Below are 22947 nucleotides of genomic sequence, written 5' to 3'. Positions count from 1 at the left end.
CGAGGACAGCATAAGCAAAAATTGGCTCATCTTACCCCACTCTCCCCTATAGTGCAGAAGAGACTGTTAAAAAGTGAATATAGTGCAGAAGAGCCTGTTAAAAAGTGAATATAATGCAGAAGAGACTGTAAAAAAGTGAATATAGTGCAGAAGAGACTATTAAAAAGTGAATATAATGCAGAAGAGACTGTAAAAAAGTGAATATAATGCAGAAGAGACTGTAAAAAAGTGAATATAGTGCAGAAGAGACTGTAAAAAAAGTGAGTATAGTGCAGAAGAGCCTGTTAAAAAGTGAATATAATGCAGAAGAGACTGTAAAAAAGTGAATATAGTGCAGAAGAGACTATTAAAAAGTGAATATAATGCAGAAGAGACTGTAAAAAAGTGAATATAGTGCAGAAGAGACTATTAAAAAGTGAATATAATGCAGAAGAGACTGTAAAAAAGTGAATATAGTGCAGAAGAGACTGTTAAAAAGTGAATATAGTGCAAAAGAGACTGTTAAAAATGAGTATAGTGCAGAAGAGACTTAATTTCTCCCACTTTCCTCTGAACGCTGTAAAACCACCGTCCTTTCCTCTCTTCCTCACATTGCTTCTGCCACCTTCCCCTCAGTTTCTGTTTGATAATGCTCTTCATTTCTGTTTTGCAGAAGCTAACTGTCAAATCAATGCAGTTATTTTTTGTAGCCTTCTTTGCAATCTTATCTACCATTTCATTTCCTTTAACCCCTCCACCTCCACCTCCTCCTCCTCTTCCTCCTTCACACAGGCAGCTGCTAGTAGTTCACTGTGCTGTGTTCAGGGAACCAGGTTGTTTGTTTTCTTTTTCTTTCTTTCTTTCTTTCTTTCTTTCTTTCTTTCTTTCTTTCTTTCTTTTATTTATTTATTGTATTTATTTATTTTTGGGGATATAGTAATTATCAGCCAGAATGATCATCACTCCAGACCAGTTGGTGGCAGTAAATCACCAAATCGTTGTTTACCAACCCGCCCTTAAACCTGAAAGAAGAAGAAGGAGAAGGAGGAGGAAGGGGAGGAGAAGGAGGAGGGTGAATGATCTGAGCTCTGAGCTGGAGGCTTGTTCAGCCATGTTAGTTTTCTCTGCTGTTCACCACGAACGATGAGAGAGAGGAGCCATGGCCTTGTCATTGAGCGGAGACGATGAGGAATATGATTCAGAGTCAGAGCAGGTCAGAGCTCTCTCTTCATTTCAATATGTTGACCTCTGTGTTTATGTTTATTAATGTCTGTGATAGAAAGCCTTTTATGAGCGGAATGGTTGTTTTTCGGTGTCTTCTTCTTCTTCTTCTCGGTGTGTCTTTTAAGAAACCTCCTACTCCAGTTAACCAGGTTAAAGAGGTGAAGCTAGATGTTGTGTTCACACAGTTAGACTGACTCATCAGAGAAATGATACAGCATGTCCGTGAACACACCGTGTCCTCTCTTCCTGGGACATCATGATAACTGACCCATTTTGTACTGACCACCTCTTAATACACCTCTCATCCTGTTTATGTTGCCAGGTTGTGACCAGAACCTCACTTTCTTTTCCCTCCTCTCCATTAGCTGCCATGCTACTTGCTGTGATGTACACATGGTTGTTAACCTCTCCTCCTGTCCTGCTGCATAGTTGTGATTCATTTCCTCACACTTCCTAAACTTGCCCCCTTCCACTCTCTGTGCCTTTAAGAAGGCTTTAGGCTAAATGTTGTCTAGGCTGGGACCAACCAAGGAAGGGGGGATGGGGGTGAAGGAACAATGACTCTACTTCTGGTGCTTGGTTTGTCCCAAACTGGGGTCCAGTGACCCCTCAAAACAACCTGGTCATATGTAATGGTTGGCTTGATTTCAACAGGGTTTTGCACCAGGAGGAGGAGCATACAGCATGTTTGTCTCTGTAGTAGACAAAGTTTTGATTTGTGGTATGAAGTGCATTTCAAGTGAATATTGCTTTAATGGTTGGCTTGATTTCATCAGTGTTTTGTGTCACTTGTTTTGCATCAGGAGGAGGAACATACAGCACTAGTGTGTTTTTTGTGTCTCTAGTTCTTTAAGACAAAGTTTTGATTTGTGGTATGACCTGCATTTCCAGTGAATGCTTTCTAACAGGTCTTATGGGATATTGCAATAATGTTTGGCTTGATTTCAACACTGTTTTGTGTCACTTGTTTTGCACCAGGAGGAGGAGGAACATACGGCATGTTTCTTGTTGTCTCTGTAGTTCCTTAAGACAAAGTTTTGATTTGTGGTATGAAGTGCATTTCCAGTGAATGCTTTGTAACAGGGCTAATAGGATATTGCAATAATGTTTGGCTTGATTTCATCAGTGTTTTGTGTCCACTTGTTTTGCACCAGGAGAAGGAGGAACATACAGCATGTTTTGTTTTTTTATCTCTGTAGTCTACAAAGTTTTGATTTGTGGTAAGAAGTGCACTTCCAGTGAATGCTTCATAACAGAGCTTATGAGATATTGCACAAGCCTCCTTTAGACATTCTGGATATTGGGATATATATATGGGATATTGCTATAATGGTTGGCTTGATTTCAACACTGTTTTGTGTCACTTGTTTTGCACCAGGAGGAGGAACATACAACTGTTGTCTCAGTAGTTCTTTAAGACAAAGTTTTGATTTGTGGTATGAAGTGCATTTCCAGTGAATTCTTTGTAACAGGGTTTATGGGATATTGCAATAATGGTTGGCTTGATTTCAACAGTATTTTGTGTCCACTTGTTTTGCACCAGGAGAAGGAGGAACATACAGCATGTTTTGTTTTTTTCTCTCTGTAGTCTACAAAGTTTTGATTTGTGGTGTGACGTGCCTTTCCAGTGAATGCTTCGTAACAGGGCTTATGGGATATTGCACAAGTCTCCATTAGACATTCTGGAGAAACATGAGAGGTCCTGACATAAGAGTACTTACACCTTGTGCCGCTTACTCAATGTTTACACCCACAACACCCACTATAACAGTTCATCAGAGAGGGTGTTTTTTGACCTCTTCTGCTGCAGTGACACATTGTGAAGACGGTTTGTGTTGAGGGGACCACTGTTACAGTACATGAGCAACAACAAATGATGAGCCTTGTGACTTCCTCCCGCTGAAATCTACGCTGAAGCTGAGTCAGAAGACTGTGCTCAGAATATAGGCCATGTTTTTGTTCGCAAGACCTCCGGGACCAATCCCAAATTCCTGACATATTACTGCTCAAGAGTTACAGTAAAGACGCGTCAGCTGATGGTTGCTTTGGAGACCACGCTCTGCAAAAGTGCTCTGATTTTTGTTTGTAGTCACAATTGTATTTATTGTATTGATAGTAAAGTAGGCAGGTGGATGTCAGAGAGAGATCTTGGAAGAAATGTCAATCATTTGTTGTGGTCAAGTTGACATTTGGCATTCGCACTTTATTTTCAAATTGCTTTTTTCAGACTTTAGATATGATATTACAAAAACAGTTGTATCAGACAAGGTTAGGAAAATAACGAGGCCGCTGAACAACAAAAACATAGTGTGATGTTGACAGTCACAGCCACCCTGCAGCAGCATGCAGCCCGTCCTTTTGATGTGTCCTTCCCATATTTCCACGGTAGTCAGATGGATTTATGGAAAGCTGTCAGATGGCTTATTCCCTATCTACACACTACATTCTCCATCAGTAACAGCAGGCAAGACACAAGCTAATGTGCTGGAAAAACATACAGTTTACGCTCAATTGTCGTTAGCCTGGAACGTCTTGTTCTATTTCCGTCTCGTGTTACCTGTTTGACCTGTCCGTAGTAGCACTCTAGCGTTGTTATCTAGAGATCAAAATGTGCTGGAATGCTATGCAGTAGTAGTAGTAATAGAATAAGAATACATGACATCAGAGAAGTGCTCGCGGCTTCACACTAAATCATAACCTCCTCCTGTGAGCTTATTTTTATCCATCCCTAGCAGTCGTCTATTCAAACAGTTGCCACCAGCAAGGCAAACGTGTTGCCAAGGTAACCCCTCCTGCTAGAACAAGAATCACTGTAACGGTCTGTGATTTGTCTTATTTTCATAGCGCTTTACAGTCCTGCCATGGCAACAAGGAAGAGACTAAAAATAAATGTGCGAGATTCACAAACGTGAAATTGGGATCATAGATTCAAAGCTGAGTGGTGTGTGTGCCCTCACAAGGGTAAGATGAGTTTAATCACCATGTTACATCTCCTTTCATTCACTCTCGTGAGTCACACACACACAGTATGCTGTATGTGTGCAGTTTAGCAGAAAGATCAGAGCTGGGGATGCACTTTTGATTACTGTATATAAACGCATGCTTTTGATCTGATAACGTCAGCGATCGTTTCATTTGACACCATTTCAGACGATTCTCAAATCTAGTGCTGAAACTATTAGTCAGTTAATTGATTAGTCCATCAACTATTTTGATAATCATCATTCAAGTATTCGCTGGTTCCAGCTTCTCAATTATGAAGATTTGCAGCCATTCTTCTGTTTATGTCTTTATAACTTGACCATTTTTGAGTTTTAGACTGTCGATCCAACAAAAAAATGCAATTTTGAAGGTGTCCCCATCGGCTCTGCGAAATTGTGATGGGCTATTTTTCACAATTTTTTGACATTTTATAGCCTCAATAATAAAAGTGTTATCTTATTTTTCTGTTGCTTTGGACAAAAGCCAAATGAATAAATGTAAATGTAACCAACAGAACAATAGGTAATGAAAGTAATCATTTGTTTCACTTAAATGCCAGCATACGTCTGGTGTCCAATAGTTAACCTGTTATTATACTGTTACAGTAAAGCTGTGTGCAGATGTCTGACTTGTGTAATTGTCAAAAAGCAGCAGGACCAGCCTGTTATAACTAAAACAAACAAGTGAATCAACCTTATATCGTGTGGGTGCAACATATCATGTTGATATCTGTCCTGATGCTCAGCTTCAGCAGCTCAGTACAGATAAGCTGTCTACTATACAGTATGCTTCTCCCATTATCTTGCTTAAAAACCCTCATCACAGCGGCTGACACATTTGTTGTTTCCTGCCTGGTACAAACTTCTCACCCTCAACTGACAGAAAGTTTTTAATTTTGTTGCCTTCATCTAACATCTCGTCTCTCTCCATTTGTCCTCCAGCAGCGGGCGGCCAACCGGCCGAAGCCCAAGGTGGGGACGTCGTCGGCCGTCAAGCTGCCGTCCAACCGCAGCTCGTCCGGAGCCAGGCGCAGGAGGACGCGATGCCGAAAGTGCGAAGCGTGCCTCCGGACGGAGTGTGGAGAGTGTCACTTCTGCAAGGACATGAAGAAGTTTGGGGGGCCGGGGCGCATGAAGCAGTCTTGCATCATGAGACAGTGCATTGCTGTAAGTTGGTTGGCACATTCAAAAAAGTAGCACTATTTTTTTATAAAGCATTCACACGCACATTTTCTACAAATATTTTTATTAGGGCTGTCAATCGATTCAAATATTTAAACGCAATCAATGTTCAAAATGTACCTTAAAGGGAGATTTGTCAATTATTTATTACTCTTATCGACATGGGAGTGGGCAAAAATGCTGCTTTATGCAAATGTATGTCTAAATTTATTACTGGAAATCAATTACCAACACAAAACAATGACAAACATTGTCCAGAAACCCTCACAGGTACTGCATTTAGCATAAAACAATATGCTCAAATCATAACATGGCAAACTGCAGCCCAACAGGCAACAACAGCTGTCAGTGTGTCAGTGTGCTGACTTGACTATGACTTGCCCCCAAACTGCATGTGATTATCATAAAGTGGTCATGTCTGTAAAGGGGAGACTCGTGGGTACCCATAGAACCCATTTTCATTCACATATCTTGAAGTCAGATGTCAAGGGACACCTTTGAAAATGGCCCTGCCAGTTTTTCGTCTCTAAAATTTAGCATAAATTTGGAGCGTTATTAAGCCTCCTTCTTGACAAACTAGACGTGATACTTATTTTATTTTATTTTATTTATTTATTTATTTACACATATATAAAACTGCACAAAATCCAGTCAATGAAAAAAAAAAACAAGAAATGTGTCCGTAGAGTTCAAGAAGCCTTACAGGCTTATACAAATGACCTCCCCCCCAACCCCAGGAGAAAAAAAAGAAAAACAAAAAAGGAAGAAAGATCTAAACTAACAAAATTTAAAAAATGCAACAAAAGTTAAACAACAACAAGAAGTACACAAGATGTGCAGAAAAACCCTAACCAAACAGTGGAAAACAATCCAATAAAAACAATGAAATACACACAAAAAACAGTACAGAAAAAAAAGAAAAATGTGATGATAATTTCCTTTTTAAAATGTTCTAAAGATAACAAGGTCTTGATAACATGTATTTTGGTGTTCCATATTTGTACACCACGATATCTGAGGGAGTACTGATGGATTCCTCAGATTTTTTTAGTTTCATATGATGCCAGTATCTTCATCTTATGCTACAACCTAAAAATCACAATGCATTTTAAGAAATTAATGGCGTTAAAATGAATTTGCGTCAACGCTTTATTGTCGCGTTAACTTTGACAGCCCTCATTTTTATATTTACAACAGCTGTGTATCAAACACAATGTGCACTGTCACAGTTTCACCTCTGAAAAAGGAAGTCAATATGGTTTGTTTGAGCTAAATGTGTTAACTCCTGCATGTTCTCTGTGTTTCGCAGCCGGTTCTTCCTCACACGGCGGTGTGCGTGGTGTGCAAAGAAGCGGGGAAAGAGGACACACTGGAGGAAGAGGAGGAAAAGTTCAACTTCATGCTCATGGAGTGCTCCATCTGCAACGAGATTGTGCATCCCAACTGTCTCAAGGTATGCAGAGGACCGGCCTGGGAACGGGTGAACAGCTCCACCTTAGTCGAGTCATTCACCGGGTGACTCATTTCTGTTAAAGTAGTGTGCCAGGAATCCCAGCCAGGTCATCATAACATAATGTGAGTGACTCAGACGTTTGGACTGTAGTCGCTGAAGGTAATTGGATGTGGTGTTGTTTATATAACACAGAACTCACTCGTCATTATTATGTGGTTCACAAGTTTTTATGACTCAAGTGTGTTTGAGGATTTGACTCCCGCCATATGCTCAAGAATACAAGTGATCAGGGATTAGAACACTTATCTGAGTGGCATGCATTTTGCGAAGTAAAAGCCAAAACTAAATGTAAAGCAGCACACACCCTGTTTGCAACTGTATGTCAGGCGAGCTCAGGCTTGGTCAAACCAGTTTTTCAGACAAGCGCTGTCTAGTTGCTTTGTAACATGCAACAACTAAAGTATTTAAATATGTTCCTCTTTCACTTTTATACATCGATTTAGACAGAAGTGCTTATTTAAGCTCCTCAAGTAGCTGTCATTACCTCCTCTTCTCTGTTTAATGCACAAAGCAAGAGTCTGCATGTTAGCTGAGGTTGAACTGTGCTGACCTGCCCTAGCAGACGCACGTCACAACAGTCACTTTCACTTCCCTTGTCTTCTTGTTTGTGTTTTTAAAAAAACCCAAGCTGTACACAGGACGCCGTTAAAACTTGTTGTTCTTGTTGGAATCCGGCTCATTTTCTTGTCTGTTCATCAGGTGAGCGACGCCTCGGGAGTGGTGAACGATGAACTCCCCAACTGCTGGGAATGTCCTAAATGCAACCACGCTGGGAAAAGTGGAAAAGTGAGTACAAATATGTGTGAGTCAGTGAGGAGTTGGGTTATGTAACCGCTTTACTTAAGGGTGTGTTTTGAAGTGTGTTTGCTCAGAAAACAATTACTACTGAGATTTTCTGAGTTTGGGTATTACTCATAGTTAACAGTTGCTCTCCTTATTCAGTATTGCTTTGAGTGATTCAGTTTATGTGTGTTGATCAGCTCACCACTTCCTGTTTATACTTTTGTGAAAGTCACCCACATGTGACTCTGTTTGTCACAGAAGCAGGATACCACCGACACAACACATGTTTTGTGTTTTGATCGCAGTGACACACTTTATTAAAACCGTAGAACAGTTTGGTTTTTCTGGTCGCTATAGGCTAAAGGTATAAAGTCGTCTCGCACCTTTTTGTCCCCTCTGGCATTGAAGCAAAAAAGGGGTCCAGGGTTCAAGTACGCCTCCAACCTCCCGGGCTCTCTGCTGAGGGAGCAGAAGTCTGTGAAGGAGGAGGGAGACGTTTCTGCTGCTGCAGCCAAGAGGAGACCGGACAGAGAGGAGACGCCGAGGTACAGACCCGAGGAGTCCCTCCACCGACAGCCGCCGCTGCTCTCCCCCAGCAACCTGCCCCCCCGGCCCAGGCCTGAGGACAAGCTGAGGAAGAAGAGGAAGCTGTTTGATGACGATGAGGAAGAGGATCTCGGTTTGAGGAAGAAGGTTTGTTGTCATTTACAGACTGATTTCATTTTAGATGTAAGTGTTTGTTGTGCCAAACCAAAGCAATGTTAGTAATTCTCATATTTTTTTCTTGCAGGAAAAGTCAGATGATCCTTATTTTTCCAAACTTCTACATCAAATCAAGACCGAAGAGGAGGACGAAGACGCGTATGACGAGGAGGATGACGAAGGAAGGGAGCCTCTCTTCCGGGGCAGCGTAGAGAGGAAAGGGCGTTTCGGAGACGCAGAAGAAGAAGGGGAGGAAAAAGACTCTAAGAATACACATTTGAATCCCTGCATCAAAACGCCCGTCGGCGACAGCGATCAGTCTCACTGCAGCTCTCCGCAGGCCGGCCCCAGCAGCGAGGGCGGAAGCGAGACCCAGGAAAAGGGTCCGCGTCCGAAAGCTCGCCGCAAGCGCCGTTTACCTAACAGGGAGCTGAGCCGAGAGCTGAGCAAAGCGCTGAACCAGGAAATCCAGAAGACTGAGGACTGCCTGGCCAACGAGAACCGCCAACCCCTCAAAGTGGAGCCGGAGACGGAAAACGAGGAACCCAAGAGGTTGTTCCGCAACGGCAACGAGCTCGGGGACCAGAGGCCCCACCTCAAGACCAGAGAGATGAACGGGACGCCCTGGGAGCTGCGACACTTCTACCCGAGCCAGATCACTCCGCTGGGCTTCAACAGGAGCACCCCGACCAACCGGCCGGTGCCCCCACACTCCCCGCCCAAGTGCGTCCAAATGGAGCGGCACGTCATCCGGCCCCCTCCGATAAGCCCGCCCCCCGACAGACTGCCGCTAAAAGACGGCAAAACGCACGTCATACAGCGCGAGGTGTGGATGAAGATCTTTGGCTATCTCACACACCAGGAGCTGTGCGTCTGCATGAGAGTCTGCAAGACGTGGAACAGATGGTAAGCACACGGCACACTCTTTAACATAGCATGTTTACATTTTCAAGTATTGCTGCACAGAATCTACAAATCTTTGAAACAAACCTTTCTTTGTGACGTGCAGGTGTTGTGATAAGAGACTTTGGACAAAGATCGATCTGAACCGCTGCACCTCCATCACTCCACTCATGCTAAGTGGGATTATCCGCCGGCAGCCACTTTCCCTGGACCTCAGTTGGACCAACATTTCCAAGAAACAATTAAGCTGGCTTATTAATAGATTGCCAGGTATGAGTGATTGTTGATCTGTCTAGACAAAGGAAATTCTCTCTCTCTTTTTATTTGTTTCTCTTGTTCTGCATCAGTATTTAAAAGTGCTCCTGCTGTGTCTTTCAGGTCTGCGAGTGTTAAGGCTATCGGGGTGTTCTTGGGCTGCCGTATCGGCGCTCTGCACCTCCAGCTGCCCTCTGCTGCGCACCTTGGATGTCCAGTGGGTGGAGGGACTCAAAGACGCACAGATGAGGGACCTCCTCTCGCCCCCCACAGACAACAGACCAGGTAACTCAACGTGGGTCAACAAAGAGCAAGCACTGCCATGGATGGGGTTTTTATTCATGCACTGACTGTCATGCACCTGTTGATAAAAATCCATAAATTGATCGGTGATGTTCTTCATGTGACCGACTGACAGGTCAGCTGGACAACCGCTGCAAGCTACGAAACGTGGAGGACCTGCGGCTGGCAGGGCTCGACATCACCGACACGTCTTTGCGTCTCATCAGTCGTCAGATGCCCTCTCTGTCCACGCTGGACCTGAGCTACTGCAACCACATCAACGACCAGTCGGTCAACCTGCTGACAGCAGCAGGGACCACGACCAGAGACTCCCTCACAGACATCAACCTGTCAGGTGAGAGCGTAGTAACACACGGGCACTAGTGCAGTGGTTCCTGGGGGCTGACTTACAGGCGTGATGTAGCAGGAAGTTAGATGCTTCAACTTGGATTTCCCCTCCTATGTATCTAAACAGAAAAGAAGTTAATGGCAGGTTATGCCAAACTACAATCCAAAAACATCAGAATAAGGCCATCGTAGTTCTTCGACACGCTTGTGAAACTGCGGTAATGTGAGCCGCCATCTGACTTCGGTTGCTCTTATAGTTGTGTTATTATGGTAGGATGGCCTCAGAGCAACCACACAGATAGATGCCACCAGATCCTACACACTGTACCTTTACCAAAAGCCACAAAAATACCACTACATGAAATGAAATATAGTTAAAGGTGAATGTTGTAGCATCTTGACATCACTGTAAATTGAGTCTGGCTGCTGTGTCCAGTTTCAATAGAGCACATAGGAAAACACAGGATCATGTTAGAGTTTTGCGTTTGCTAGATAATTTGTCCAATATACATAATCATCATGCATTTTGAGATATCAAGCTTATTGTTTCTCTCTGTTTCCCTTCAGTTTGTAACCGGGTCACGGACCATTCCCTAAACTTTTTCAAGCGCTGCGGAAGCATCTGTCAGATCGACCTCCGCTTCTGCAAGCAGGTGACCAAAACGGCCTGCGAAAGGTTCATCGCAGAGATGTCTGTAAGCGTACCGTTCAGACTGAAAGAGGACAAACTGCTGCAGAAGACCAGCTAGCTCCTAAACGGGACATAAAACGATTGAAAGACTGTCTTTGCACTTATTGGAACAAGTTGTTTTTTCTTTTTTGAACTAGTCTCTGAATCAGTGTCACAGTGAACGAACTGAAACGAGAGACGGATTTCCTGGACGGAGGTGACAAACGCTCACTGGACAGACAAAGAGAAAAACAGCATGCATGTATTTGTGTTGCGATTGTACTTTTATAAAGACGTGCTTGTATTTGACTGTTGGGTTGTTTATTTTTATTCTTTAAATATTTGAAAACACAGTATTTTTATACAAGCATAACTTCATGTGTTTACAGTGTCTCAGGAGCTAAATATCACAGAGAGACTGCATGGCATGTGAACCGTACCCTTCCTCAGTTTGCCTTCATACAACAATGTCGTCTATGTGCCAACATCTGTATTTGACATTAATGTAACTTCAGTATCAGATAAAAAAAAAAAAATAACCTGTACAGAAAGACTAAATTATCATAACTACTTCCCAAATATTTAGAATGTATTTCAAGAATGATAAAAACAGATTTCATATTCCTGTTACACCCTCATGTCTTCACTTTCCTTAATACTTTTATAAATTGTTGAGTGTTGTGTTTGACGGGCTTTTCTCCAACATTTCAACATTAATTTATTGATTTTTTTTTATGACAGTTTTTGTATTTATTCATTTATTTAGTAACTTGACATGGATGTCTCAGAGCTGGGTCAAATAATGCTTTCAAATAATTTATCGGGGTGGTTTTGAGCCTGTTGCAGCGTCCAGTCGGTGGAGTTTAACCCCCTAAAAGTCAGTTACCTGACACTGGCTTTCTATGATGCAGTCAACCCCACACATCTGGTTCTCCATACAGGTTTAAGAAAGACTTTTGCAAATACTGTAACTCATTTGCATTACGTTTGAATAATAACTCCATACAGTAGGTGTTGTGTGTATTTCAGGGTGTGTTGTGCTGGTCAGGTGAATGTGATAATGTTTATATTTGTAAATCCAAAAATTAAGTGCTAATATGCATTAAAAGAATTTCATTTGTACCATCACTGAGTCTTGTCAGTTTGCCAGGAGATAAATATGTGGGTATGAGAGTGATTTATAGCGGCTTTGGCTCTAGGAATGCCAAGTCAGTCCGTCCAGCCCTTTGCTCCGGACTGATATACCTGATAGAATATCGTGACTTTTCATAAAGACATTCCTGCTCCCCAGAAACTAAATGCTGCAGACTCTGACTTTTTCCTCTCGCACTACTGAGGTTGACATTTGTGGTTTTGATAGGCTAAGCAGCTAAACAGAATTCAGCCATCATTCATTTCATTAATAATTCATTTCATATTTCATTACACTTGTGGTTTTTCTCTTCCGTGATAACGTCCTATTGAATTGTCTCTACAATTACTTGATGGATTGTCATCACTTTGGTGATCCTTTAACCTGATCCTTTAACCTGATCCTGAGTGCCATCGTCAGGTCCAAATTTTAATTTGTGCAGTACTTTGGAAAATACCCTTTGGACTAAATCCCTGCAAAACTAGTTGCATTCTCATCAGCCTCAGTGGTGGAAGAAGTATTCAGGTCCTTAACTTCAGTAAAGGTACCACACTGTGAAAATACTCCACTACAAGTAACAGTCCTGCATTCAAACCCTTACTTAAGTAAAAGTATTATCAGCTAAATGTATTTAAAGTATGAAAAGAGGGAACTAAAATGTTCCCTGTCAGTGTTTTACTATTATACATTTACAATTACAATAATATAAAACGGAAATCCTGCAAGTCCTCATATTTGACAAGCTAAAACCACTGAACGTTTGGTGTTTTTGACTTCCTTTATATGACTCAACTTTCAAAATTGTTGATCGTCTTGTGTTAATCTGTTGTATTAATCAACAGATTAGCACACGGTTCTATAGGTCATACAGGGACACTGCTTTAGATGCGTGAGTATACAAAAACAGACTTTAATTAAAATCTTTAATTACCAAAATAAAAAGTTCAACATTCCCAAATACAAAGACCGAACCTTGCACACAATTACACCCTCTCTAAAGGAAAAGTGCAACCTGCTCCGCTACTGTTCATGATTGTAAGGGACATCTTTACTCTAATAGCAGCAATGTTGACTTTGTGTGGGTACAGAGCTAAATGAGCAGGATTAAGGGGGTTGGGTGGGGGGGGGGGATTGGGAGTAAATTGAGTTTTATAGGTGGAGAAGATGGGGGGGGAATAACATAACCAGTGTCATACAGGTTGTTGTCGTCATGCTCTTGTTCAAAAGGAACAGATAGTTCAGGCAAACCAATGCAGATTAAAACACATTTCAAACCACTTGACAGGAAAACGCAACTCTGTAATAATAAACTAACCCAATCCCGGGGACATTTCAATTAATCTGATATTACACAATTTAAATCAAATGGAAAAAAAATATAGATATATACATCTCATATGGATCATTATATGCAAATGTACATTAGCAAGTCATTATTTCTATATACTTTCTATACCACAGGTGTCAGTAAACTCGTAGCTATATCTTTGAATAGTTATTAGTTCAATACATTACTCCTACATGAGAGAAAAGCAACTTAAGACACTTCATTCCACTCCCAACAATATACACCGACAAATGAAAAATTAAACATTCAGAGTTTCACATCCACAGTTCAGCTGGAAAACGGGGAACATGGTTGGATGAGTTAGCACCGGTTTTTGTCTTTTGTCTGCACTGACGTGCCGAGACAGAGGTGACAGCGGAGGTTAGCTATTGCTGCAATGACAGACTTTGTGTGAGCATTTAAATGTGTAATGCATTACAATATGCAATATGCTTCTATAACAAAACAAGTGAATATGATGAATAATGCATCGACTTCATCGTAAAATCACCATCAGCAATATCCTTGAGTCAAAACGGCAGAGCACCTGCAGTAACACTGAGTTTAACTTGGAAAGAAAACACAAACTCAGCGATTTATGATTAGCTTTTTTTCCCGCTGACAAACAAAGTTAGTAGCCTTCCGAACGTCACCCGTCTAGCCGAAGTCTAGACAAGTATTCAAGAATCAGTACGCGTGCTACCTCAGCCACCATTACTGGTCATAGTTTGCAGTGGGTTGTGAGCAGTGGTGCGTTAACACACAGTGTGAACAAAGTGCTCTCTGTTAAAACCATAGACTGTACATAAAGATGGACGATATGACAGCTCCCCGGAAGTGAAGCCAAAACATCTTGATTGCCCCCTGGTGGCTGGCTGCAGTATAGGTCATAAATCATGCACAATCCATGATAGCGGATGGGCCATGGGCCAAACTTAAAAAGTCAAATGCATTTTTCTGATAAGTTTAGTTTAAAATGAGTTATTTGATGCTATAAAAAGGGGGTGAGACGTCATGATTGACAGCTGTGATTGACAGCTGCTCTGAGTGAAGTAGTTGAAGTAGTATTAGGGAATCGTACGACAGAGGAGATGTAACTTAAACTTTCCATAACAGTCATAGGTCTGAAATAGAACATGCGTCAGTTTGATCATAAATGTGGTTCTAGAGATACAGTATTATGTTTAGTTGTTGTGTCTTTCTAGCCAAACAGCTGCCGCTGTGCTAACATAGCAGCGAGGTGGCTCACGCTAGCAAGCTGCAGCCGTGCTCGACTCGTGATTGGCTCGGGCGGGTGTGTGGGCGGGACCTCCATACCACGGCCTCAGCCCCCCCCGATAACTGCTGCGCAAAAGGCGTTGATATCTCAAGATTGCAGCTCCCTTATCCGGGATATTTTGGCCTCACTTTTGTACAGTGGGAGGAAGTGGAGACGCGACGTCCATCTATAAATACCGTCTATGTTTAAAAGGTGCTGAAAAATCAACAGCCACACACCGACCCACACAGTCGAGGGGGGGAATGGGTGAGAAGCATAAGGGCATGATGACCCATTATTTGGCACCTTTTTCACTCGCCCTCTCTCCTGTGGTGAGGTTCAGTATGCGTCTGTCTTCCTGGTGTTACTAAGATATGTAGTCACTTGCAGCGGTTGTAAAGAGAGGTGCTCTTAAGCTACAGTTTATAGGCAGGTCTGAGGGTGAAGAGTTGTGTTTAACGAGACTGTACGTGGCTGAGTGCCACACATTCTTTGCTTTTGAAAAATTGTAAGAAAAGCAAAACAGACACTTAGGAATGAACACAGATTAGAGATATGTTTACCCTCGGAGGAGGAGGGCATGATCCTTCGCTAGTCTGCCCACTGGTGAAGTCAAATTCTTCAGAAAAACACATTTCTCATAATATTTCAATGTGCAAATAATGTGAGTTGTAGGGAATACAAACATGGAACATCCACAAAATAAGTCTTTTGGGGATTCAAAGGTTATGAGCTGCATGGTTGATTTAATGTACAGTCTCAGTCTGAGCTGCAGGTGCCGCGGCATCGCATTAGGACTTGAAGACGTGCACGGCCCTCACGACGTACTGCCTGCAGATCGGGCACTCGTTCATCCTCTTGCCGCACTTGGTGCAGGTGACCATGTGGCCGCACTCCAGGAGAACGCAGTCGATCGTGGCGTCCATGCAGATCCTGCAGAGGTTGTCGTCGGCGGTCGTCAGCGGACCCTTCTCGCCATCTGACAAAAGACACAGAGTGGTGACTGGAAATGTTAGGAAACTACTTAAACACAAACGTGCTAAAAAACAAAAACAGAGTTTTTTCATGCACTAAGGAGGGACAAGGGGCCAGCAACATACTCAGAAGCTTAATAAAACACCTCCAGTGTGCCTTATCTCGGTAAGGTCATGCTCGCAATCTCCTCAAAATTGTCAATGCCTGCTATGACTACGTGTCAAGGTGTTTCTATGACGACCACACAGTCGTTATCACTGGGAGCGTGCTGGTAAGAGAGTGAATACACACAGTCAACATACTGCAGTTCTCTCAGTATGATTCGCTTCACACGTTGAAGCACATGAATAGATGACGACGAGGAGATTGATCTCATGGTGGATCAATGTTCCTGGAGCATGACAAAACTGAAATATTCAAATTTCTGTTCTTGAGTTGTGGGATAAATGATTAATTCATTTTCATCCTCAATTAAAAACAGACCCTCACAATAAATGCTATCCCACAGGGAGGAGAACATGTAGGGATTTCACAAAGAGGAAAAGTTGGATAACGAATGAGAAATGGGTTCCCGGTGAATACAGATGTGGTGGCGACACTGTTCGTACGATGGAGAGGCGAGTCACAGGTGGTGCGTGTGACCACGGCAACAGTGGCGAGGAATCTATAAGCCTTACCTCCGATGGCCCCGTTGCAGATAGGAGGGGGGAGGGCCACCACTTTAGCGTGGAAGGAGTAAAGCAAGCAAGAGACATTTCATCATGATTCTGAATGAGAAAACTCATTTCTCTGCTTGTGATCAGTGCAACTTATTGCAACATATCATTATTACCTACAGTGTATTCATATTGTCAGAGGAAGCAGAGATATTAGGTTTCTATGGTTAAAAACAGGATGTGGTATAAAACACTGACATCTAGGACATTGCGCACACAGTTGAGTGACAGCTTACCTGTGGTTACAGTACTGCTCACATTTTCCACTGCAAGAAAAAGAAATTTAAATTACTATATCAACTTAGAAAAAAGCTATATTAGAATACAGGCTAAACTCTGTTTAGTAGATACATTCTATAGTAAATCTAATTAATTATGACATTTTTATACTGCCAAACTAAAGCATACAGCATTAACTCAGATTGACAAAGTTAATACCCACATGATTTCCTGTTCTCCTCCGTCTCTCTGTACAGTCTGCTGACGCGCTCCACCAGCTCCCACTTCTCGCAGCACCCCGAATAGTTGACGAAGTTCCTGGCGAGGATCTCCTTCAGCTGTCTGACGGACAGGCCCTCGATGTCCCTCAAGCTGGCGATGTCCGAGAGAGAAGCTCTGGCCCGACGTCGCGTTTGAGGACTCACCTGAGGGAGCGGGAATCGAGACGTTAGGGATGAAATAAAACCGGACGTTGAGATTCTCATGACAAACTTAGTCTCATGCAAAACCGTGAAATGGGGTAGCAACAATGGCACGCAGCAAAAAAAATTGTACTCAGGATCATTAAAAATTCCAGTAGTCAGTATGAAGGTTAGATTTATATACAGCTCATATTTCCCAGAATTGTTCATGTGTTGTGTTTAATTTGGTGCCTTCAAATGAAACTTGTGAGCTTGTGATTACAACATGGGAAGTCGTGTACACGATATGCTCGGCGTTCAAGTCGTGAGAACACCGCTGCAAAGCCACGGCAATGTTAACGTTACTGTCGGCATCTAGAAGCCACAGATGCTAACAATCTAGCAAGCTTGCAAGTTGGTAACATAATGCAGGAAATGCAAAGGCATAATGAGAGAGGAAAAAGATGAGGCCGTTGGGAATATCAAGAATTTCCTCAGACATATTATAAAATTACGTAGAAAAAAAATAAATGACTAAAATGACAATATATTCACTTTTTATGCACCGAAATTATGCATATGGACTCTTCTCATGAACCTGGTAAACACGACCCCATTTGAAGGCACAAACAGTAATAATGCACCACCACTTGATAGTTATGTAATTTAAAATCTCCTTTTTCCCAAGATGCATCATAAAGGGGTTTCTTACTGCTACTTTTGTGCAAAAAGGACTTTCTGACTTAAATCTGAAAATTGAAGTATATTGAGCGGTGCAATCTGCAAGACGTTGCACATTTTTGCAGCACGGGGAAAGCTATTTCAGAAAGCATGCTTAGCAAAACTCTCTGGCTCTCTGGTAGAATCTCATATAAATTGCATTTTATTGTTTTTTTCATTTCATCCAAGTTTTAAGCATCTAATTTTCAGCCCTTATATTGCTTTCCTTGCACTCTAAAAGTCGCAACACAAAATTATATATATAGCTGTGTCACCAATTATTTCTACATATGCTCCAGTATCAACATTCAGCAACAGAAATGAAATGCAATTGTCAATACTTCACATATGAATCATCTCATAATGACAGCAGGAAATTTGATCACCTCAGGAGTGTGTTCACTGGGGTCCAGGTTGAGGAGAGACACAGATGTGGCATCACCGACATCCTGCAACACAACAGCAGCAATAACAAGCATTAGTGAGCGCTACGCGCAAGGAACAAGCCAGTTAACTGAGGATCAGGATTAGCCCCTGTAGTCTCCAGACAGCTCATTGACACCTTGGGAAGAACAATGTCTCATACCTTCCATTCATAGAAAAGCTTACTGCTCCCTAAGCAGGCCAAGTACAAGTATTTATAGTGGATCCTGGCTGCTTGGAGCCAAGCTCCCTTTTCAGTGCCAGTTGTTCATATTCCCTCTTTTACTGTTTTGCCTCTCTGCTTTCTAAAATCTGGATCACTTTTCTTTTTAGCTGGCTTACAAATTGTAGTAAAGCCGGAATGAAAGAATCAACAATAACCCTCCCTTTGTTTCTATATTTGTCTTTGGTGACATGTCAAGTGGTTACCATAGACTCATTTGTGACAGCTCAACAAATAGTCAGCCTGAAGTGATGACATGATGTATGAGATCTGCACAAATAACCTAAAGACCTGTAGAAAAAAACATGTGGAATCTTTAGAGATGTAAGCATTGTGCCTACAGGCCACCATCATTGAAAATTCTAATTTTTAGGTTAATAATTTTACGTGCCAACTCATTCAATTTTACGTGTCCTGACCTGGTTGGTATCAGAGCTATCACTCCTGCTGAGCTGCTCCTCCTGAGAGGCGACAAAAGTAGACAGTTCCGAGGCCGACTGCGTGTTAGAAGGGGTCGGTGTATACAGGGAGCGCGAGTGGAGACTGCCCGTGTCGGGGTCCTCCTCCTCCTCGATGCCTTGGTGACAGAGCACCAAGTCCACCAGGTCCTCTTTTTCCCTGCAGGTATCGGTGGGGATGTTACGGAGCAGCAAGTACTGACGCAGGTCCCTGACTCGTAGGCGCATGAGCCGCGGCCGCTGAAAGGCTGTTGCCTTCAGCAAGTGACATGTGGCACAAATGCGCAGATTCTCTTGCAGCACGGAGCACAGAGAGCAGAAGCTCTTCCTGCAGTCGCAGCAAATATACTGCAGAAACAGAAAGTAGAAAAAAAACAAGATGATGGAAATTACGAAATTTAGGGACAACTTCTACCAACACTCCCTCATAAAAGAATGCAGCATTTGACATACAAGTGTGTAAAACTACTAAATGTTTGTATCCAACCCTTACTTTCAAATTTCAACATTAAATTGTGATATGACATAAAAATGAGGAAAACAGGAAAAGTGGAGAGACGACACTTATCAAATTACTGGAAAGCATATCAATGTCAGTAGACCTTTAATTCCTGCATTTTCAATCACTCACATCTGCTCTACCTCTCCTGGCACAGAGGCAAGAGTCAGCTCATTTCTTTTAAGTGACAAACATCAAACAGTAATAAATGCAAGACGTGGGATTAGACTGGCACAGTAAGCGAGTAAGCACAGGGTTCAGACAGAATGAGACCCTCCCTGAGCCATGCATGAACATGAGCACTAGTATGGTGTCCATCTGTCTCTGCAATCAGCTAGAACGGTTCAGCATTTTCATTAGAAATGAGTAGCCTCTGGGTGTGAATTAAATTAAGTTTAGCCTTTTTCCCCCCACACAGCAAGATATTGTTTCAGCTCTTTAGAAGACAGTGGTCAGTTAGTTGTGCTCTGCTCTATAAGTGCTTAACAATTTGAACTAAGTAATAATTAGGATTTTATGCTTATACAAGCTTAATTTATTTAACTTTTAAGTCCACTGACTGGACAGCATTAAAAACATGAAGACCCATTACAAATGTAGACTACAAATGAGCTTAAAAACATGCACTCTATCTACATGTCAAAAACTAGATGACTCCATTTTCCACAGCCAAGTACAGCAAGTAATTAGCACCTCTTGTCTAAAATATTCATCTAATAACTCCCTCTGCTTCTACACATGCACCTTTCCCCTTCTCATTAAGTCAGTAGACTAATTAACATTACACACTGGAATCACCACAGAAAAATCCAGATACTTACCTTCCTCCTGAATACTGAGAAGACCTGACCACAGGCCTTGCATACAAGACTGGGACTCCCTGAGCTGGTGGGCGGGTATGTGGAGTATCCCGCACTGGGGGCAAATCTGAAGGGTCCAGCACCGGCTCCAAACCCTGGCTGCTGGCCTCTGACGGCCCCAGTACCCATGACTTCATTCAGCAGACCACAGCATGAAGCCCACATGGACGAGGCCCCTGCCTGATAAAGTCAGAATGTTACATGAATGGTTGCTAAGCATCATTAATGCATATGGTTATCACACAAACAACTCCTTTTCTTTGTATAGAGGACAAATATTGGTGATTATTATTTTATGAATAACTACCCACAGTGCCATTTTAACACAATAATAAAGCACAAACCGTGCAGACAGAAAGAGGCAAGGCAGCTTTATTTGTATAGCACATTTCAGCAACAGGGCAATTCAAAGTGCTTTACATAAACATTCAAGAACATTGCGACAAAGTGCAAAAGAACATTAAGACATAATTAAAACAGTTATAAAAACATTAAAGATTAGAAAATAAAAACAAGCTAAAAATAAAAGTTAGGATAGAAGCTAAAATAGAGTATAACACACAAGAGTAAAAGCTCTAGTGCAGTATATAAGATCATTATCTGGTTTAATAAAAGGCAGCAGCAGCAAACAGGAAGGTTTTAAGCTTTGATTTAAAATAACTCAGAGTTGTATCCATAATAGAGTATTTGTAGAATACAAAATCTTTTGATTATTGATTATTATTGATTACAGTATTGTTCTTTGAATCTTTATTCAACTGCTCCTACTCCTTCTGATAATACAACTACAACAACTACTACTACTATAACAACTACTACTACTACTACTACTGCTACTACTACTACTAATAATAATACTACTGCTACTACTGCAACTACTACTAGTACTACTACTACTACTACAACAACAACTACTACTACTACTACTGCTACTACTACAACTACTACTACTACTACTGCTGCTACTACTGCTACTACTACTACAACTACTACTACTAATACTACTGCTACTACTGCAACTACTACTACTACTACTACTACTACTGCTACTAGAATATAACACACAAGAGTAAAACGCTGTAGTGCAGTATAAGATCATTATCTGGTTTAATAAAAGGCAGCAGCAGCAAACAGTAAAGTTTGAAGCTTTGATTTAAAAGAAGTCAGAGTTGGAGTTGGTCCTGCAGGTTTCTGGGAGCTTGATCCAGATATTTGGTGCATAAAAACTGAACTTTGCTTCTTCTGCATGTTTAGTTTTGACTCTGGGGACACTAAGCAGATCTGATCCAGATGACCAGAGAGGTCTGGATGGTTCATAACATAGCAGAAGATCAGACATGTATTCTGGCCCCTAAACCCTTTAGTGCTTTGTAAGCCAGCAGGAGTAAGGAAACATTGCGACAAAGTGCAAAACAACATTAAGACATAATAAAAACAGTTATAAAAACATAAAACATTAAAGATTAGAAAATAAAAACAAGCTAAAAATAAAAGCTAAGATAGAAGGCCAAATATGGGTGCTTATTATATTATAAATATCTTCCCACAGTGCTATTTTAACACAGTAATAAAGCACAACCCGTGCAGACACTGAGCTGAACGTTAGAACTGTCAAAACACTGCTACAGCACCAACAACACAATGCTAAGCTAGTTAGCTGCATTAACGTTAGCTCAGATGTTTCTGGACTGACTTTAACGTTAAAGCAGAGAATAACTAAAACATATTGTCTAATAAAAGGTACCCAAATAATGTTAACATTAAAGTCAACTCAGTGTTTAGTGACAGCTGTGAAGAGTTGCTGCCTGAACGACCGTTATGACAGTTAGTTAGCTGTTAGCTAGCATGAGCTAACAGCTAACTAGCTTGCTGTTGGTCAAAGCAGAGATAAACATTGTTTAGGAGGTTATGTAAACAAAACAGCACCTTCATTGCAGCTCCGGCGTGTCTACTGCGAAAGAGGAGGTTGACGGAGTGGACATTGCAATATGGAGCATCACTTCTTTATTTGCGTCTTGATGTGATGAGAGCGACGGTGGAGACCAGACCAGACCCTCCTACTGCTGCTTCTGCTTCTGCTTCTGCTGCTGCTGCTGTTGCTGTTTCTCTCTCTGCTGCTGCAGCACGGTGCTGCCCTTCACAGCTCACATGCAGAATTGAGGAAGATTTAGTGTTTTCCTCCTGTTTTATGATAATTGAATAAAAGATTATTAATTTGTACTTATTATAATTAAAATATTTTGATTGATATATTATTAGTACTTAAATTATTATAATTTAATTATTATTATTAAAATATATATATATATTTTAAAGGGACTGTTTAAAAAAAGAAAAAAAAGAAAGAATAATTAATAAAATAATAAAAACTTTAAAAAATAAATAAATAAAAAATAAAATAAAATAAAATAAAATAAAATAAATAAATTAAATAAATTAAATAAATAAATAAAATAAATAAAATTAAATAAAATAAAATAAAATAAAATTAAATAAAATAAAATAAAATAAAATAAAATAAAATAAAATAATAATATTGACCACCACTTCTTCTTCTTCTTCTTAAGCTTTCAGGTATTACCGCCACCTACTGGACTGGAAAAAATTGAAATTAAAAAGAAATTGAAATAAAAATAAAAATAAAAATAAAAATAAAAATAAAAAATAAAAAATAAAAAATTAAATTAAATAAAATTCAAATTAATAACTAATAATAATAATAATAATAATAATAATAATAATAATAATAATAATAATAATAATATTGACCACCATTTCTTCTTCTTCAGCTTTGAGGTATCACCGCCACCTACTGGACTGGAGTGTGGAGCAGTAGATTGGCAGGAAAAATATAAATAAAATTGAAAAAATAATAAAAAATTGAAAAATTAAAATAAAAAATAAAAAATGAAAT

General features: G+C 40.9%; 2 protein-coding genes across 6 annotated transcripts; one reads left to right on the top strand and one right to left on the bottom strand.

Annotated features, from left to right (window-relative positions):
* Window positions 1-1014: 1014 nt before the first annotated feature.
* kdm2ba (lysine (K)-specific demethylase 2Ba) lies at window positions 1015-11947 on the top strand. Of its 4 annotated transcripts, none has more exons than XM_074638557.1 (10): window positions 1015-1192; window positions 5130-5351; window positions 6676-6819; window positions 7579-7665; window positions 8071-8355; window positions 8453-9270; window positions 9374-9537; window positions 9646-9807; window positions 9941-10159; window positions 10720-11947. In XM_074638557.1, the coding sequence occupies exons 1-10, from the start codon at window positions 1139-1141 to the stop codon at window positions 10899-10901; spliced, it is 2337 nt and encodes a 778-aa protein (XP_074494658.1). In that variant the 5' UTR covers window positions 1015-1138; the 3' UTR covers window positions 10902-11947. The 4 variants fall into 4 exon arrangements, with proteins under 4 accessions (XP_074494658.1, XP_074494656.1, XP_074494657.1 ...); XM_074638555.1 differs by having other exon boundaries at window positions 7579-7667; window positions 8064-8355; XM_074638556.1 differs by having other exon boundaries at window positions 1016-1192; window positions 5127-5351.
* Window positions 11948-12863: 916 nt separating this feature from the next.
* On the bottom strand, window positions 12864-22092 carry rnf34a (ring finger protein 34a). 2 transcript variants are annotated; one of them, XM_074638558.1, is made up of 8 exons: window positions 21960-22092; window positions 19995-20213; window positions 18636-19022; window positions 17957-18019; window positions 16673-16874; window positions 16467-16496; window positions 16192-16233; window positions 15266-15518 (listed from the first exon to the last, which is right to left on the bottom strand). In XM_074638558.1, exons 1-8 carry the CDS (start codon window positions 21963-21965, stop codon window positions 15331-15333), a joined length of 1137 nt encoding a protein of 378 aa, XP_074494659.1. In that variant the 5' UTR covers window positions 21966-22092; the 3' UTR covers window positions 15266-15330. The 2 variants fall into 2 exon arrangements, with proteins under 2 accessions (XP_074494660.1, XP_074494659.1); XM_074638559.1 differs by lacking the exon at window positions 16192-16233 and having other exon boundaries at window positions 12864-15518.
* Window positions 22093-22947: the final 855 nt, after the last annotated feature.

The sequence above is a fragment of the Sebastes fasciatus genome, chromosome 6, assembly GCF_043250625.1.
Source record: "Sebastes fasciatus isolate fSebFas1 chromosome 6, fSebFas1.pri, whole genome shotgun sequence".
Taxonomy (NCBI): domain Eukaryota; kingdom Metazoa; phylum Chordata; class Actinopteri; order Perciformes; family Sebastidae; genus Sebastes; species Sebastes fasciatus.
The sequence above is the reverse complement of the archived record's forward strand: the minus strand, read 5'-3'. Positions and strand labels throughout refer to the sequence as shown.

Excerpts from the sequence above, each read along its gene's own strand:
- rnf34a (XM_074638558.1), bottom strand. Across the intron at positions 16,875-17,956 it reads CCAGTGAACACACTCCTGAG|GTGAGTCCTCAAACGCGACG; the intron begins GTGATCAAATTT and ends CCGCTCCCTCAG. Across the intron at positions 16,234-16,466 it reads GAGCAGTACTGTAACCACAG|TGGTGGCCCTCCCCCCTCCT; the intron begins GTAAGCTGTCAC and ends TCCACGCTAAAG.
- kdm2ba (XM_074638554.1), top strand. The coding sequence starts at position 1,139 with ATGGCCTTGTCATTGAGCGGAGACGATGAGGAATATGATTCAGAGTCA. Across the intron at positions 9,538-9,645 it reads GCTTATTAATAGATTGCCAG|GTCTGCGAGTGTTAAGGCTA; the intron begins GTATGAGTGATT and ends TGTGTCTTTCAG. Across the intron at positions 9,808-9,940 it reads CCCCACAGACAACAGACCAG|GTCAGCTGGACAACCGCTGC; the intron begins GTAACTCAACGT and ends ACCGACTGACAG.